This window comes from Leopardus geoffroyi, chromosome A3 (assembly GCF_018350155.1).
Source record: "Leopardus geoffroyi isolate Oge1 chromosome A3, O.geoffroyi_Oge1_pat1.0, whole genome shotgun sequence".
Taxonomy (NCBI): Eukaryota; Metazoa; Chordata; class Mammalia; order Carnivora; family Felidae; genus Leopardus; species Leopardus geoffroyi.
The window spans coordinates 10384105-10401281 of record NC_059336.1 but is presented as its reverse complement, the minus strand read 5'-3'; the positions used below and the strand labels follow the sequence as shown (position 1 = coordinate 10401281).

General features: G+C 48.4%; 1 protein-coding gene across 3 annotated transcripts in view; it reads right to left on the bottom strand.

Annotated features, from left to right (window-relative positions):
• Window positions 1–17177, bottom strand: part of ATP9A (ATPase phospholipid transporting 9A (putative)) — a 129484-nt gene that overhangs the window by 36492 nt on the left and 75815 nt on the right. For all 3 annotated transcript variants that reach the window (XM_045444212.1, XM_045444213.1, XM_045444214.1), the window contains exon 14: window positions 14050–14262. In XM_045444212.1, coding sequence (XP_045300168.1) covers window positions 14050–14262 — 213 coding nt within the window. The remainder of the gene's footprint in view (window positions 1–14049; window positions 14263–17177) is intronic.

The following is a 17177-nucleotide window of genomic DNA, read 5'->3' as shown; positions in this document are numbered from 1 at the left end:
CCAAATGGCCTTGGCAGGGGTGATGAAGGTTAAGGACCTGGCCGTCAGGAGCCACTCCTGGATTATGCAGGTGGGCCCAATGTAATCATAGGGGTCCTCAAAAGGCAGAACTTTCCTGGCCGCAGCCAGAAAGGAAGTTGAGGGCAGAGGGAGGGTCAGAGAGAGGAGATGGCATCGGTTTTGAAGAGAGAGGCGGGGACATAAACCAAGGAACAGGGTAGCGTCTAGTTGCCGGGAAAGGCAAGACAACAGATTCACCCCTGGGGCCTCAGGGAGGAACAGAGGCGCCCCGGGCGACTGGTGAGCCCTGGATTGGACCTCTCACCTACAGGACTATGATAAATTTGTAGTGTTTCCAAACAGCAGAAGTGTAGCAATTTGCTACAGCTGACGACAGGAAACGCACACAAGACGCTTCCAATTTTAATGCCCAACAAGCCGCCATTTTATTCCAAACCAAGCCCGAGAGGATGAGTCTAGGAAAGAAAAGGTACGCCCTCCCCTTTCTTCTTATACAATGTAACTTTTAGGGAAGGAAAAGAAGGCAGCTTTTAGGACACAGCAGACCTGGGGAGTGACAGAGGGTGACAGAGAAAGGGGTACCCAGGAGGTGCTAATTCTGAGATGCTTTACTATCTTTCAGCTGGGTGGTGGGTCACAAGGGGCCATTACTGTATAAGTAACTGTGCAGTATTTCAGTGTCCCTGCAGGGGCGGAGGGCAGCGAGAGTCACTTTCCCGGGGGATCACAGTTGCCCAAGCTTCTGCCTTACCAGGATGCTTCCGGAGCTCCCTCTTCCTTCTCCCAAGAGATTCTGCACAGGCAGACACCTGCTACTCCGTGTTTCGGGAACCCCCAGGCTCTCCTGGGCTGCCCTACTACTCCCTGGAGTGGTGAGGGGTGGGGGGGGGGCACAGATCAAACCGGGGTTCTAGCTCCGCTCTGCCCACCCCCACCCCCCCGTCCCCACTCCCTCCAGGTGGCTTCTTTACCATTTCTGTCCCAGCCCTAAACATTCTGTGTATCCATCCTTAGTGGGATCTGCTCAGATACCTAACTGGCTTTCTGTTGCGGCCAGTAACTGGATTTATGCTGGAACAAGGGGTTTGTCTTCAAGAAACTCTGCTCGAATTATGTCAGAACAAGTCAACCAGGATTCCCAAGGACTGGCTTTCCCCTCTGACCGACAGAAGATACTGTCACACTGACCTCCACCTGCAAAGAAAGGGCTAGTCTAGCAATGACTGTTCTTTGTCTTGTTTGCTAATAGTCTGCATCAGTCTTTGGAAAAAACCATTCATTTACTGGTCTGAGTCAATGACTCTTTCCATAGGGCTTGTCTTACCTGCAAACAATCATCTCTCCAAGTCTAAAATGATCAGTGAAGATGGGACACACACAAAATGATCGCATCTCCACGTACACTGTTTATAGGGTGACACGTGTGATGGGCAATACTTTTATCTCCTACTTTCTCTCTCTCTCTCTGGACCACGGAAATCTCTTCCTCATGTACCTGCATTTCTTTTCATGTAAAAAAAAAAAAAATTTTAACGTTTATTTATTTTGGAGACAGAGAGAGACAGAGCATGAACGGGGGAGGGGCAGAGAGAGGGAGACACAGAATCCGAAGCAGGCTCCAGGCTCTGAGCTGTCAGCACAGAGCCCGACGCGGGGCTCGAACTCAGAAACCATGAGCTCATGACCTGAGCCGAAGTTGGACGCTGAACCGACTGAGCCACCCAGGTGCCCCTCTTTTAATTTTAAGTAAACACATATCCCAACACAACATATTACAAATACATAGGTACACACGAGCCAAAAAAACCCCTAAGTTTACATCCTCCTTTACACACCGATTCTGTAACAAAGAAAAATTCTTCTCGAGATGCCTTCAACCGTGACTGTCAGTGAAAGGGGTTTTTTTCATTCCTGTTTTCAAGCTGCTGCTACATCGCCCCTCAAAAACCCATTTCATTGTTCTGAACAGATGTGAAAGGCCAGTGGTAGTGGGCTTCATGGAAATGCATTAATTCCCCCAAAGCCTGCTCTTAACTACAATGGGAGGAATGCGGAACCCGGCAGTGGCTTCCAAGAGCACGTGGCAGTTCCCGCCTGGGCCAGCCCAGCCCCCTCGCCAGGGACCCTCAGGGCTGTACTGGAGGGACAGCCGGTCGGTAATTCCGAAATGGTGAGCACTGACGATGGGTGAAATACGCCTGTAGGCAAACATCTTCCAACCTCGATTTCTTCTGCAGCGAACCCCTCAGGGGAGCGAAGGCACGAGCAACCTCCAGGCTTGCTGCCCCCCACCCTGGGTCCAACCTCCTCATTAAAACCTCCCCGGTCTCTCTGGGGACTGGTGCCCCCAGGACCTGAGCCCTACCAAGGGGGCGGGTCACTGATTCTCACCTTCCACTCTCTGGCCCACAGCGTTAGTCTGAAGCTCCTTCCTAACAGAAATCCCCAAGGTCCTACGGAGAAGAGACTGGTTTGGCATTGGGGTGCTCCCCGACCCTTCTCGAACGCAGCAGGAACACACATTTCAGGGGTCAGGAGAGACCAATGCATGTCTTTGCAAAACAAGAGGAGATGAAATGAGGTTACTTCTTATCCTGACGGATCCAAACCTCCGTTCAAGAGAATCACTCCGTATCGTCCGATCAGAAAGGATTTGGGAGTCTTGAGTCTCATGGTCCCCAACAGCCAGAAGTCGGGGGGAGGGGGTGCTCTGAGACTTCAGGTCAGAATATCCAGAGGTCAGAGCAGCAGCAGCAAAAGAAACCCGTTAAGGTGAATGAATGAACAAATAAATTAACTCTACCAAACGGGAACGGAGAAGGGGGCAGAAGGCCGGGGAGTGGGGGCTCCTGAGTCGGCCGTGTGTTCTGGTTTGGGCCAGGAAATCAAAAGGACGGGCCGCTATGCTCCCTCCCCAAAATGCCCATCTGAAGAATTCAGGCCAGAACGATCCATGAAAGGGCTTTTTCATCATTTGTGGGTCAGCAATAAACCACCTGTGACAAGTCTTAATAATTTTCCCTTTGTACCTGGGAAACGCGTGCTTGGGAAATACGCCAGGTCAGGCTAAAAAGCCTTGAATTCTTGTCAGGAGTAGGATACGCAGCCCTCGTCAGAGCGTGCGTGAATCTGGTATCTCTGGTGGCCTTCGAGAGGGTCAACACCCAGACTCGCAAAGACTAGCCAGTTCGCACTAATCCGGCCTTTCAAGACCATGAATGCATCCAGAGACCTAAGGTATTCTTAATTAGGAAGCTCAATGGACAATGCACTCCCGGGGGGCTGGACAGGGAGCAGACAGGAGTAAGGCTGGCCCCATGGGGGCAGGGGTAAACTGAGGCAGGAGCCACCCCGTTCGGCCAGCCACTGCCCAGGAGAAACTGGGCCCACCATTTCCAGATCTGACCTTTCCCAAGAAAAGCTGACTTTTCTCTAACATTAAGTGATTTAAAAAAAAAAACAATATTGCTGCAGATTTTTTTTTTTTTTTTTTTACACACAGCACGGAGCAAACAAAACACTGCCCCTGTTTTATTTATGAATCTTTGGGCAAAATGGTGGGTTAAAAGGCCACTCCCCGATCCAAGTGTCTTTGATCCTGTACTTGAAATTCAGGCTCCTATCACTTAATCTGATGAAAATTTAGATCTGAAAAGAAAGAATGACATCATCTCCATAAAATCTTAGCCACTCAGAAACAACTTTGCCCTCAGGTCCATTCCGGGCCAACACTAACAAGAAACGGGACAGAACCGGCCCACCGGGCCACCGAACAGCTAATCCCAAGGATAAGTCATTTGATAGGTTTTCTACAGCGTCCCTAAAACATTCCCAACGCCCCCTCTCTTCTGAGCAACCAACACCCTATTTCAAGATTCTTACCCCACTGGTTAATAAATAACATTGTCGCAGTGTTTTCTCCTTAAGTTCCTGACCTCTGTTTTCTGAACTCACCCTGGGGCGAAAACAAGGCAGCAGGAGGGTAAAGCCCCACCCACCTCCTAAATCTTTCTCCCTCATTTGCACACACGTCTGAATGCAGTCATTGTCCAACAGCCCGGAGCACAGGTACAAGGAGGCATTTAAGGAAGGGCACCCCTGAGCAATGAATGTGGTCCTGGAGGGAAAAACCTCAGGTCCTCACACGGGCTGAGAAGGCAGGACCCCAGCAAGGCCACAGGTTTGCCCTTCCCCGGGGTGGTTTTTATCCTCACTCTCTGCAACACAGTTACAAAGATGCAAAAAGAGACACCTGGAGCCTTTTACACACACACACACACACACACACACACACACACACACACACACACACACACTCTCCGAGATATGCAGAGATTAAACCCGTCAGACTATGTCAGGACATCAAAATTTAAGATGGACAGAAGCGGGAGACAAAATTAATAATCTGTGGTGTACCTAAGCAGCAGGAAAGAGCATAGCCATTAAAAATCCTATCACAGGGGTGCCTGGGTGGCTCAGTCGGTTAAGTGTCTTAACCAACTTAGCTCAGGTCATGATCTCACAGTCCATGAGTTCGAGCCCCACGTCGGGCTCTGTGCTGACAGCTCAGAGCCTGGAGCTTGCTTCCGATTCTGTGTCTCCCTCTCTCTCTGCCCCTCCCGTGCTTGCTGTCTCTCTCTCTCTCTCTCTCTCTCTCAACAATAAACATTAAAAAAAATTTTTTTAATAAAATACAAATCCTATCACAGATGGTTACTGGACAGGGATAAGACAATATATTACCAGGTGGACAAATCAAGATAGAATGTGGAATGACTAAACATTTAAATTATAGGTATGGAAGCGAGAGGAAAAATACTAAAATGTGTTTTTTTCTCTAATTGTTTACCTTTTCTATAACAAGCCTATGTTACACTTATAAAATCTGCTTCTCGCTGAGCTGTATCTTCACTGTACTTTTTTTTACGATTTTATTTTTAAGTAATCTCTGCACCCAATGTGGGGCTTGAACCCACAACCCCGAGATCAAGAGTCGCCCGCTCCGCTGACTGAGCCAGCCAGGCGCCCATTCACCATACTTTTCTATCTCCCAACAAGGTGACACGGGCTCAGGAATGGCCTCCTTGGCAGACTCTGCCATTGATGGGGGGACCTGTGCACGCAGCTCTTTGTTGATCTCTCGTGCTGTCTGTAAGAGGGCTGTTTCAAGGTCACTGGAGATCAGAGGAGAAACATACCCTTTTGGTTTGTCTTTCTAAGGACAGGACCCTGGAGAGATGGGTGGTGAAGACAAGGCACTTGGGGGGCTCCCAGAAGTTTTCTTAGCACCCAGCATGGAAGCTTCTCCAGATGAGACAGAGGGAAGGGATCAAAAAACACACTTCACGGAGCCTGGGAGGCAAACAGACCCCGAATGCTGGCTCAGAACAGGCCAGAATAACCAGACGCTCTGGAAGCTCACCCAGTATCAGCCTGAAGCTCCCAACACAGGTGCACAGCACTCAGTAGTGTTGACTGAGCCCTGCCTGTGTCAGGCTCCATGACGGGCGTGAAGCCTGTTCAAGATTCTCTCCCCGCCTTTCCTTTCGCCCCTCCCCCACCTGCATACACACACACACACTCTGTCTCGGAAAAATTAAACGGAACTAGCCTACAACCAGTAATCACGCTACTGGGTGTTTACCCCAAAAATAAAACAACAAAAGAATATACGCACCCCTGTTATTTACAACAGCCGAACTATGGAAGCAGTCCAAGTGTCCACTGACAGATGAATGGATAAAGAAGTGATAGATGATCTATAAAGAATATCCCACTGTGGGGCGCCTGGGTGGCGCAGTCGGTTGAGTGTCCGACTTCAGCCAGGTCACGATCTCGCGGTCCGTGAGTTCGAGCCCCGCGTCGGGCTCTGGGCTGACGGCTCAGAGCCTGGAGCCTGTTTCCGATTCTGTGTCTCCCTCTCTCTCTGCCCCTCCCCCGTTCATGCTCTGTCTCTCTCTGTCCCAAACATAAATAAACGTTGAAAAAAAAAAAATTAAAAAAAAAAAAAAAAAAGAATATCCCACTGTGTGTGCGTGTCTGTATGGAATACGGAGTATTATTCAGCCCTAAAACAAGAATGCAATCTTGCCATTTGCAATCACAGGGCTGGAGTGAGAAAGTATAATGCTGAGCAAAATAAGTCAGAGAAAGAGAAGTATCATATGATTTCACTTAGGTGCGGAATTAAAACAAAACAAATGAACAAGGTGGGGGTGGGAAGAGAGAGAAACAAGCCAAGAAGCAGACTTCTATAGAGAACACACCGATGGTTACCGGAGGACAGATGGACAGGGGTTGGGGGATGGGGATTGAGTACACTTAGGACGAGCACCGGGTGGGGTCTGAAATTGCTGAAACGTTATATTGTATACCTGAAACTACTATTACACTGTATGTAATTAAAAATTTTTTTTAATTCAAAAACTAAGTAAAATGGGGGTGCCTAGGTGGCTCCGTCAGTTAAACACCCGACTCTTGGTTTCGGCTCACGTCATGATCCCAAGGCTGTGGGATCAAATCCCACGCTGGGCTCTGCACTGAGCATGGCACCCATTTGGGATTCTCTCTCCCCCTCCCACTCCCCCTCTCTCTGCCCCCACCCCTTCCCCCCCGCCGCCCGCCAAAGAAATAAAAATAAAAATAAAATCCCCCCAGTAATCAGGTCAGAATGTGGCAATTAAACACAGCCAGCAGCTGCGATCGGGGGTCTCAGGAGGCCAATGTGATGCCCTCGCCTTCCATGAAAGTCAGCAGACAGGAGGGTCTTGAAATGCCATCGAGAGACGATACGAACCCACGGCAACCCAATGCTTTAGTCAACCTCAGGCCTCTACTGATGTCACACCTCAGTGATGCTCCAAGTACTGACACGCTTTAAAAACAAGAGCTACTGAAAGCAAGGTACAAAGTGAATCTATACTCTCCAATGTGCTCTTCTTAAATTTTTAAAAATGCGTCAATAATTAAGGGGCGAGAAAAAATTCTAACATATGCAAAGAAAGATCTCTGCATGAATACTCGGATACTGGTGACAATGGGCGTCTCAAAGATGTCCAGGAGGGGGAGGTCCTGTGTAGAGGGGGCAAGATGAAGGTTTCAGGGTAAGAAGGAGACACGCTTCTCATCCTATGACACAAGCATGGGGCAGGCTTGCAGAACATCCTATACGCGATGAGAACTTGTAATTAATCGCTCTGAAATTAGTGAGCTATTCAAGGCATGGCCAAGGCATCGAGAAACTTTCAATCAAAACACACATCACACACACACACGTACTCACAGGGCACACGTGTGTGCACACACAAGCACCCCTACATAAACACAAACACGGATACATAAACACACACACACACACACTTGTTGCAGACAGAAATCCAACAGGAATGTGACAGCCATAGGATTTGGTAAGGGATGTGACTTCACTCACTTCACCCTCCTTCCTTCCCTGGGCTACAGGATGAATCTGTACCACAGAAACAGGCAATTATGTTTCTACATAGAGACGCATGTGCTTGGGGAAAATCTATAACAGAATGTAAACTGTAATCTCTACGTGGTGGATAAAATTAATGTTTATCAACTTCTCTTTTGAATCTACATTGTTACTTTTTCTGTAATGAAGACATAAGTACTTGTGATTTCACATGCCTAAAAAATGTTGTATTTTGTTTTTTTCATATGAAAGAATTCCTGAAAAAGACAAACGAATGAATCACAGGGTTGATTCTACCTGCCTTAGGAGAGCACCGCCTTGACCATTCACGCCAAGAAACAAACTCGTTAGAAAAAACTGCATCATGACCACGACCCCGCCACCCTCTCCCACTGCACCCCACCCGTGACGCTGACAAACACCTGGGAAGTGACGGAATACTGTCCAGGCACCCAGGAGCACCTCTCTCTGGCCAGATTAGATCCAGTTCATTTCCGCTGGGAGTTACTGCATGGTGGCAGGCAGGGCCCAGCACCCCTCGGGCTGTAATCAATAGCTGAATAAAGACACGGCAAGCCTTCCAAAGCAGAATGTGCACAGGAAACAAATCTAGGAAATCCTGCTTTCTGTTACAGGAAATGAATCCTACCCCAACTGGTAGAAATTATTCAGGCAGCCTCCGAAGTAAAATGAGTCCTGGTCTCTATGTGGATTCTGTACACGTGACCTTGCCTAGACCAGCAATGTTTTATTGATATAGAATTTCAAAGGTGGGATTCTAGACGCAGCCAAGTCGATGCGGAATCCTACAGGGATTTAGAAACAGTACAGCTTTCTGAAAGATTTTGCTGTAACTAGATTTAGTCTCCTTTCTGCCACCTGGTGTATTTATACACAGAGATTTGTATTTTCAGAAGATGCACACTACATCTTTTGAAATAGTTTGGAAGGCAGGTCAGTGTAATATTAATAGCAGTTACACCTTTAGTTAGTAGGACGACAGTTTGCTTTTTATTTTATCTGTATTTTCACATAATCTGCCATAAACGCGAAATAACTATACGATAATAAATAAAGCTGGGGGGGGAGGACACTGACCTCTGTGAAGACACAAAAGACCAAAAGAAAATACCTCTTTTTTTTTTTTTTTCAATCACTACTCAGAATCTTAGAAAAACAAGAGAAATCTGAATCTGAGTGGAATTTATGAACAGGAGCGGAAAAGCACAAAGCATTCCGTGAAAGATTAACCCTCATGGAAAAACTCTGCCCGGCCCTCAACCAAATATATCAAAGTTGGGTGGGAACCAGGAGCCTGGGACAGGCGTGGAAGGCCTCCCGTATGCCAATCAATAGCCAAAATCAGGAGCTCACAGGGAGCGGTACTGATCAGATCGTCATTTCTGAAACTTGTTCAAATGCCAATCCCATTAAACCCCCTCCAAGCTACTGGTCCTCCGCCCATAACTACCCAGAATCTGGCCCTCTTAGACATCTACTCAGGGATAGTGTCTCCCAGTTCCAGATGGAAAAGCAAGATCAAACAGACTAAATTCGGTGGAGAGACGATGACAGATCTGAAGTTTTTGGTTATTACAGCACGAGTCTGAAGAAATGGGTCGGATCATCCATATCCGTCCTCCTCCCACTTTCCCTCGCTCTACACACAAGGCCCATCTCAGAATCTGGCCAAGGGCTGCAACATCCTTCACCCCTGGAAATCTGGTTCAAATGTCAGTGGTCACGGATGAACTGGGTGCACGGTTGTGCTGTTCCATAAACACCAAGCAGACCACAAGGGGTCGCCTTCCAGGAGCCACAATCCAGTGTCCCCAAGAAGGACAGATGACAAGGGGTCATCCCCCAGGGGCCACAATCCAGTGCCCCCAAGAAGGAGAAAGAAGCTACTGGACAGGGAAAGCCACATCCGAAAGTCCTTTAATTTCTGAAGTTTGCAACAGGTTCTCGTTGTGGTAACCCCGCCCCTCCCCAAACGCCGTCAAGCACCAGGCTCACCGATGTTCTCCAATTAGTCTGGACCTTCGAAACACTTCATTTACCAGAGAAGCCCCATCCCTCCCTAAAATGAACAACAAAAAACAACCGGAAGCCCTTGTAACGCTGAGGGAAGAGTAAGATGGTTTAAAAATGATTCTAGGGGGCACTTGGGTGGCTCAGTCGGTCAAGCGTCTGACTTCAGCTAGGGTCATGATCTCGCAGTTTGTGAGTTGGAGCCCCACGTCAGGCTCTGTGCTGACACCTCAGAGTCTGCAGCCTGCTTCCGATTCTGTGTCTCCCTCTCTCTCTCTCTCTGCCTCTCCCCGGCTCACGCTCTCTCAAAAATAAATAAAAACATTGGGGCGCCTGGGTGGCTCAGTCGGTTAAGCGGCCGACTTCAGCTCAGGTCATGATCTCGCAGTCCGAGAGTTCGAGCCCCGCGTCGGGCTCTGTGCTGATGGCTCAGAGCCTGGAGCCTGTTTCGGATTCTGTGTCTCCGTCTCTCTGACCCTCCCCCGTTCATGCTCTGTCTCTCTCTGTCTCAAAAATAAATAAACGTTAAAAAAAATTTTTTTTAATAAAAATACATAAATAAAAACATTAAAAAAAAGGTATTGGGGTACATACTCATAATTATAAAAAGTTGTCTTTAAGACTATTCAAAAATTTGGGAAAGAGGGATGATGAAATATCAAGTTTAAAACAGAGGGTATGAAACTCTATGCTAAAATTCCCTTTTCAGTTAAAAACATATGAAGAGATATTGGGGGTGCCCGGCTGGCTCAGCCAGTGAAGCATGCGACTGTTGATCTCAGGGTGGTGAGTTCGAGCTCCATAGTGGATGCAGAGATCCCTCAGAAATAAAATATTAAAAAAGAAAAAAGATACTGGAAGATCACACATCAAAAACTTCTTAGTGAGGGGCGCCTGGGTGGTGCAGTCGGTTAAGCATCCGACTTCAGCCAGGTCACGATCTCGCGGTCCGTGAGTTCGAGCCCCACGTCGGGCTCTGGGCTGATGGCTCAGAGCCTGGAGCCTGTTTCCGATTCTGTGTCTCCCTCTCTCTCTCTGACCCTCCCCCGTTCATGCTCTGTCTCTCTCTGTCCCAAAAATAAATAAACGTTGAAAAAAAAAATTTTTTTTAAATAAAAAAAAACAAAAACAAAAACAAAAACAAAAACTTCTTAGTGGCCTCTAGAAAATAAGTTAGTAAAATGACTAAGAGTTCGGGTTCTGACAAGACGTCCCCTGGGTGAAAACCCTGGCCCTGTCACTCAGGGGGCTGGCGCAATACGATGAATCAGCAAGGGGAAGGGAAACTTTGCCGCGTTAGCATCTCTGAGAGCAGGACAGGCCAACAGCACGTGCCTCCTTACAACGCGCACCGAGGACAGCGGCAACGACACAGACAGACACGGAGCCTGCCCCGTAACCAAGTGTCAGACCCAAACTAAGGAACGTTCTACAAGATAGTCGCCTGTATTGCTCAAAAGCGTCAAGGCCATGAAAGTCCAGGGAAGCCGAGGAGCTGTTCCAGATTTAAGGAGACAAGAGGTGTGACAGCAGAATGCAGTGTGTGTTCCTGGGTTGGATTCTTTTTTTTTTTTTTTTTCCAACGTTTATTTATTTTTTGGGACAGAGAGAGACAGAGCATGAACGGGGGAGGGGCAGAGAGAGAGGGAGACACAGAATCGGAAACAGGCTCCAGGCTCCGAGCCGTCAGCCCAGAGCCCGACGCGGGGCTCGAACTCACGGACCGCGAGATCGTGACCTGGCTGAAGTCGGACGCTTAACCGACTGCGCCACCCAGGCGCCCCCCTGGGTTGGATTCTGATGGTGGGGGTTGGAGGGGGAGAGGGGGATTCTTTTTTTTTTCTTCTTTTTTTCGTGAAGTAAGTAGAAGCTAAGTCATGGGACAACTGATGACATTTCAATGACCCCTGCAGGACAGAGAATTGTACTGTAGCAATGTTAATTTCTGATTCTGATGAATGTCCTTGTTTTTTAGGAAAAAAAAATTAAACACTTAAAAGCAAAAAAAGATTGGGGGCGCCTGGGTGGCTGAGTTGGTTAAGCGTCTAACTTCGGCTCAGGTCATGATCTCAGGGTTCGTGGGTTCAAGCCCCACATTGGGCTCCATACTGCAGTGCAGAACCTGCTTGGGAGTCAGTCTCTCTCTCTCTCTCTCTCTCTCTCTCTCTCCCTCCCCCTCCTCCCCTGCTCTCTCTCTCAAAATAAATAAACTTAAAAAAAAAAGGCAAATAAGGATCATGTCTGCAGCTGACTCTTCGAAGGTGAGAGAGACTCATAAAGCACAGGTAGAAAAAGGCTAACATTGGAGGAATCTGAGTGAAGTTTTGGTAGAAGGGGAATTCTAAGTACTAGTTCTACAACTTTTTTTGTAAGTCTGACATTATTTCCAGAATAAAAAGTTAAAAAAAAAAAAAATCCAGGTGACTTTAGGCTAAATGTTTAACCTCTCTGTCCTGGATGTTTCTCTTCTGAAAATCGAGATAATAAAAGTACCTCTTAGTTGCTAGAAAGATTAACTAAGATAATACACAGAAAGCACTTCAAATGTGATCTGACGGGTATCAGATGCTCAAGCAAAGTTGCCTATTGTCATCTTTTAAGAACGACACTGCAAGTGACCCAGTTTCTTCTTATAGTTGTCTGAAGTGTCCAAATTTTCTATCCTGAAATGTAATGGCTTTCGTAATCAGAATACAAGTTTTCTGGAAGGGAAGGAGGGAGAAGGAAAAAAGACCAGAATGTTCCCCATGCCTGAATCATACTCACGTCAGGAAGGCAAAGAATATATTATTTTCATACTGGCCAAGTGCTCTGCTACACGTATGCAGAGTGCTCCCATCATATGAGACCCCGGGGGGAAAAGCAATTAGGGGCTTGTTACAAAAAATAAAGATCAGCCATGCTACGAGACTCTCTGCTCTTGAACGTGGGATCAGATGAGTCCTTGTGGTCCCAGCAAAATAATGTGCTTACGTATAAACAACGACGGGGCTGACGAAACTTCATCAGAACGCTTTAGTGGTTCAAAGGACGCCATCGTGAAAGTACAAAGACAGCCTTCGTAATAGGAGAAATTGCTTGCAAATCATATATCCCATAAGAGACTCTGGTCTAGAACATACAAAAAAACCTCTTTCAACTCAACAACAAAAAGACACATAAGTAAAACGGGGCAAAGGACACTGGAGAGAAGATCCACAAATAGCCAAGCAGCACAGGAAAAGCTGCTCAGCCTTAGCGGCCATCAAGGAAATGCAAATGAAAACCCCGAGGGAGATTTCACTTCACGCTCCCTAGGATGGCCAGAATCAAAAGGCCCGACAAGGACACATGATGGCAAAGAAGGAGGGAAATTGGGACCCTTACGCGTGGTTGGTGGGGATGCAAAATAATGTAGCCCCTTTAGAGAGCAGTGTGGCAGTTTCGAAAAGGTCAAACATGTAGTTTTGACCATACAGCCCGGCAGTCCTACCCCTAAAGATACGCCAAGAGAAATGAAGATTCTCCAAAGATACACCAAACACTTGTGGAACAAAGGTCCGCGGCGGCAAAAGAATAAAAGAAAAAAAGAAGCAACCCGAAAGTCCATCAACTGACAAACGGATACACAAAATGTAGTACTATCCACACGATGGAACATTATTCGTGCACAGAGAGGCATGAAGGGCTGAGACGTACCATTGCATGGATGCGTCTTGAAAACAAACGCTAAGTGGGAGAAGCCAGACACACGTGTCACATGCTGTAAATTTCCATTTGTGTGAAATGTCCAGACTCCGCAAATCTGGAGAGAGAGAGCTGGGGCGGGGGTGGGGGGGACAGGAGTCCAGGAGAAGATATGGGATGGAGTGCCTCCTTTAAGGGTGATAAAAACGTTCTCCCCCTGATCGTGTAATGGAGGCCTCAGGCTGTGAGGATACTAGATGCTAAATGGGTAATTGTATGGCATGTGGATTGTATCTTAATAAGGCTGATGTTTTTAAAAAAAGGGAAGATGTGGATTAAACGGGACCCTTGTGTGCTGGCCACCTGAATCACAAACAACACCTCTTTGCTATTTGTGTACTTGGGACGGACCTTTTTCTTCTTCTTGTTCTTTTTTTTAATGAAGTACTCTGAGTATCCTCATTGATTTTAAAAAAAAAAATTTTAATGTCTATTCAGTTTTGAGATAGATAGAGACAGGGGGTGGGTGGGGGAGGGGCAGAGAGAGAGGGAGACCCAGAATCCGAACCAGGCTCCAGGCTCCGAGCTGTCAGCACAGAGCCCGTCGTGGAGCTCGAACCCACGAGCTGTGAGATCATGACCTGAGCCGAAGTCGGACGCTCAACCGACCGAGCCCCCCGGGCGCCCCACGTTTGGGACATATCTTCAGTCCGAGAGTGTTTCCTCCAGGGGGAAGGAAGTTCTGCACGCGTGTGAAAGTGTGTTTCCCTGGCAGGGCCGTGTCACCCTGGCTCGTGTCTGCTCACAGGTGGCTCCCCGGGGAACCCCACGCCCGGCGTGTGGAACAGAGGCGCACGGCGTCTCTCGGTGCCTCGCCACGCCTGCCGGAGGCTTACCTCGTCCGGGCTGGAGGCCTGGTACACGCGGCAGGAGTCTTCATAGCGCTTCTCAGCCTCGGCCTGGTCGGTCGCGCCGTTGGACTCGTACACGGGAGTCACGTTGTGGCAGAGGGCGATGGCCTTCACGGCCTCGTGCACACGGCTACTCATGGTCCGCCGCACCTTGGTGGTGAGCGTGGGGCCCTTCTGAGCAGGTGGGTCCTGGGATTGCTACAGGAAAGACAAAAGAACAAGGAGGATGACTGGAGACACAGAAGGGTCTAGAATGTGTGGAAGAGCAACCATGTGGAGACACTGCTTTTCTTCGCGTGGCTTCGACGCACAGCGCTCAGACGACATCTGCAGTGACACTGCGCTCAACGGCAAGTAATTTTCAGGAGCCCAATCATTTACAGCAAAACGGAGGAAAAAATTACAATTCAGGGGATGCGGGTGACTCTACCCGTGAACAAGTCAATCCGTCTTCCTTTCGGTGGCGTCAGGGCCTCTGACAGAGCGAAGCCCCCACTGCGCTGCAGGCGAGGCCGGTGAGGTCAGGGCTTCTCAAGCTGGGCGCTACCGACACGTGGGGAGGATGATTCTCTATTGCAGGGGCTGTCCTGTGCTCCGTATTCTACAGACCTCAGATGCCCTCCCATGGTCCATGGAGCCTACCTGGTCAGCCCCTGCCCACCTCTGTAACCTCCCTTCTTGCCACGTTCCTCATCCTCCTCTCTGCTCCAGCCACACTGGCCTTTCTGTTCTCTGAACACTGCCATGCTCCTTCCTGCCTCAGGGCCTTTGCACCTGCCTTGCCCTCTGCCGGGCACATCATTTCCCAGATCTCAGCAGGGCTGGCTCACTCCATCTCATCACTGAAGGTCTCGATTGAAATGTTGCATCCTCAGAGAGGCCCTCCGCAAGAGCCCCAGCTTATCTTCCTGCCAGAAGTCATGCTTCCACGCTGCAATGCGGGATGTCATGTTCCGGCTAAAACCGACTTGTTGACCTGACGACTCTCCCGTTAAGCCGTGAGAATGGAAGCCATGTGTGTGTTGTCTGTCACCGCAATCCTAGGGCCCACGGCAGTGCCTGGCACACACCGGTATTTGAGGAGCAAATGAACAAGTTTGTGTTGCTAAGGCGACGGTGGCACATCTTGCCCGGACAGGATTTTTTTTTTTTTTCTATTTCCAGGAAGAAATAAATATCAAATTGGCCGACATCAGTTCTGGGTTTTACATCACAGTTTGGGACGAAAAGAACCCCTGCAACATAGTCTTGCTCCACGGCTGAGCCCCGGAAGTGAGAGAAGTTTCGGGAGCGACTGGAGCCCATGGTCCATTAGAAACGTATTTCATCCAGCAGAAGAGAAGGGACCCGATCTTTTAGAATGAATCCCGCCTTCTACCCGTGAACATGTGGTTGCCCAAAATAGAGAACAGATGAGAAGAAAACGACTTTCGTTTAATTTTTTAATACTATTTTTAGCAGTGGCATTAGACTCCTCAGGTAATTAGACAATTACTAAATTATTCTGGTCACACAGGCACACACAGTGCTCCGGCTTCCTGCTCTGTTAACCTTTGGTGCCAAGAGGACACGAGTTTCACTTCCAGGCCAAAGGGCACTGCATGGTTACGATAATTAGGGTAATGAATCAGAACTCCAGTTTAAATGAATCATTATTTGCCAAGTGCTTTTAATTATAAAGAATTTACCTCTAAAATTATAACAAGGACTGAAGATTTACAGAAAGGTCCTCTCCGCTGGAAAGACCAAATCCAGAACGTTCTCTCTGAGCTCTGTAATTTATGTTCTAGCCACAGACGCGTGTCTTCATTTTGCCCACATTCCTCAGCACCTGGACCAAATTATTATCTAACATCAGGGGCAACAGCAAGACCTCTGACCAAGCCATCGCTTTGGCCGGCAAGGTTTGCGGATAGCGGGTTTGAAGGAAAGGACGAGCGAAGGGCATCCTTCGCAAACTTCTGGATTTTACGAGCAATCTGATATCAAATCTGCAGATGTCACATACTTCCAGCAGTATTTCAAATGTGGGCTGGCACAGAGCTTTGGGGTTTTGTATCCCAGGGGAAACCAGTCTAGAGCGAGGCAGAGAGAGAAACACGGCCGCTCAGGTCTTTGCAAAGACCTCACTTCCAGACCAGGGCACCATCTGACAAGTCAGAAGGCGAGGCTGATTGGCCCCAACCAACATCACAGGGATTGGTGTAATGTCCCCACGTTCGTTTGTCTCTCTCCCCAATCAACAATCATCCCCCTTTCCAACCAAGATGTCTCAGGGAGGAGGAATTAGAATTGCCGATTCTGAAACTGGCTTTTAATTCTCAAAGGAAAGGCTCATCCACACACCGAATGGCAATCCACGTAGATCATTAAGGTGCTGGGAATTCCCAGGGGCTCCGCCAGCTTCCCCATTCGTATTAGGGCCCGGTCTTCAAACACCCTCACGTTGCCCATATGGAAGAGTTTCACGTCGTACAGTGTTTATCTCCAGCCTCCTCCCCACAGGCCCTTTAACCCACACACATTTCTCCTTACTTAAAAAATACCAGGGGAAAATAAAAACAGATGTGGTATCCACAGAGGCAGGTTACAGCTCTTTTCGCCCTGGGGAGAAACCACCGGTCCTCTCGTCGAAGGGGCACAGCACAGCTCCACATGAGGTCAGAAGCTAGAGGAGGAGTCAAGACCCCCACGTCCAAGGGCCCCTGGCCCCGGCCCTCGGGTGGGAACCTCGCACCACATAATGCTTCGAGGTCATTCGACACATCCCAGCCAACACACGAGACGCAGAGGTGAAAATGAACCATAGACCTCCATTTCTCGTTATCGATCCATGGCAGGGACGCGCCCCAGCGAGAACTCCAGTCTCTGTACCAGAGGAGAGATTAACGCAAAAACTCAATGCTGAGTCACCACAAGCATCCCTTTTCTTTCTGAAACGCAATGAAAACGTCACCACTTACGAGCATGCGTAATACGGATACTAGGAATGGGCCGCCACTGGTAAAAATACACTCACATCAAAGAGGAAGGACTCCTGTTTCGACAGCCCTCCTTCGCTCCCCAAATAAAGCTCAAAGCTGAGAGCTCATTAACCTCAAAGGGCCACCCCC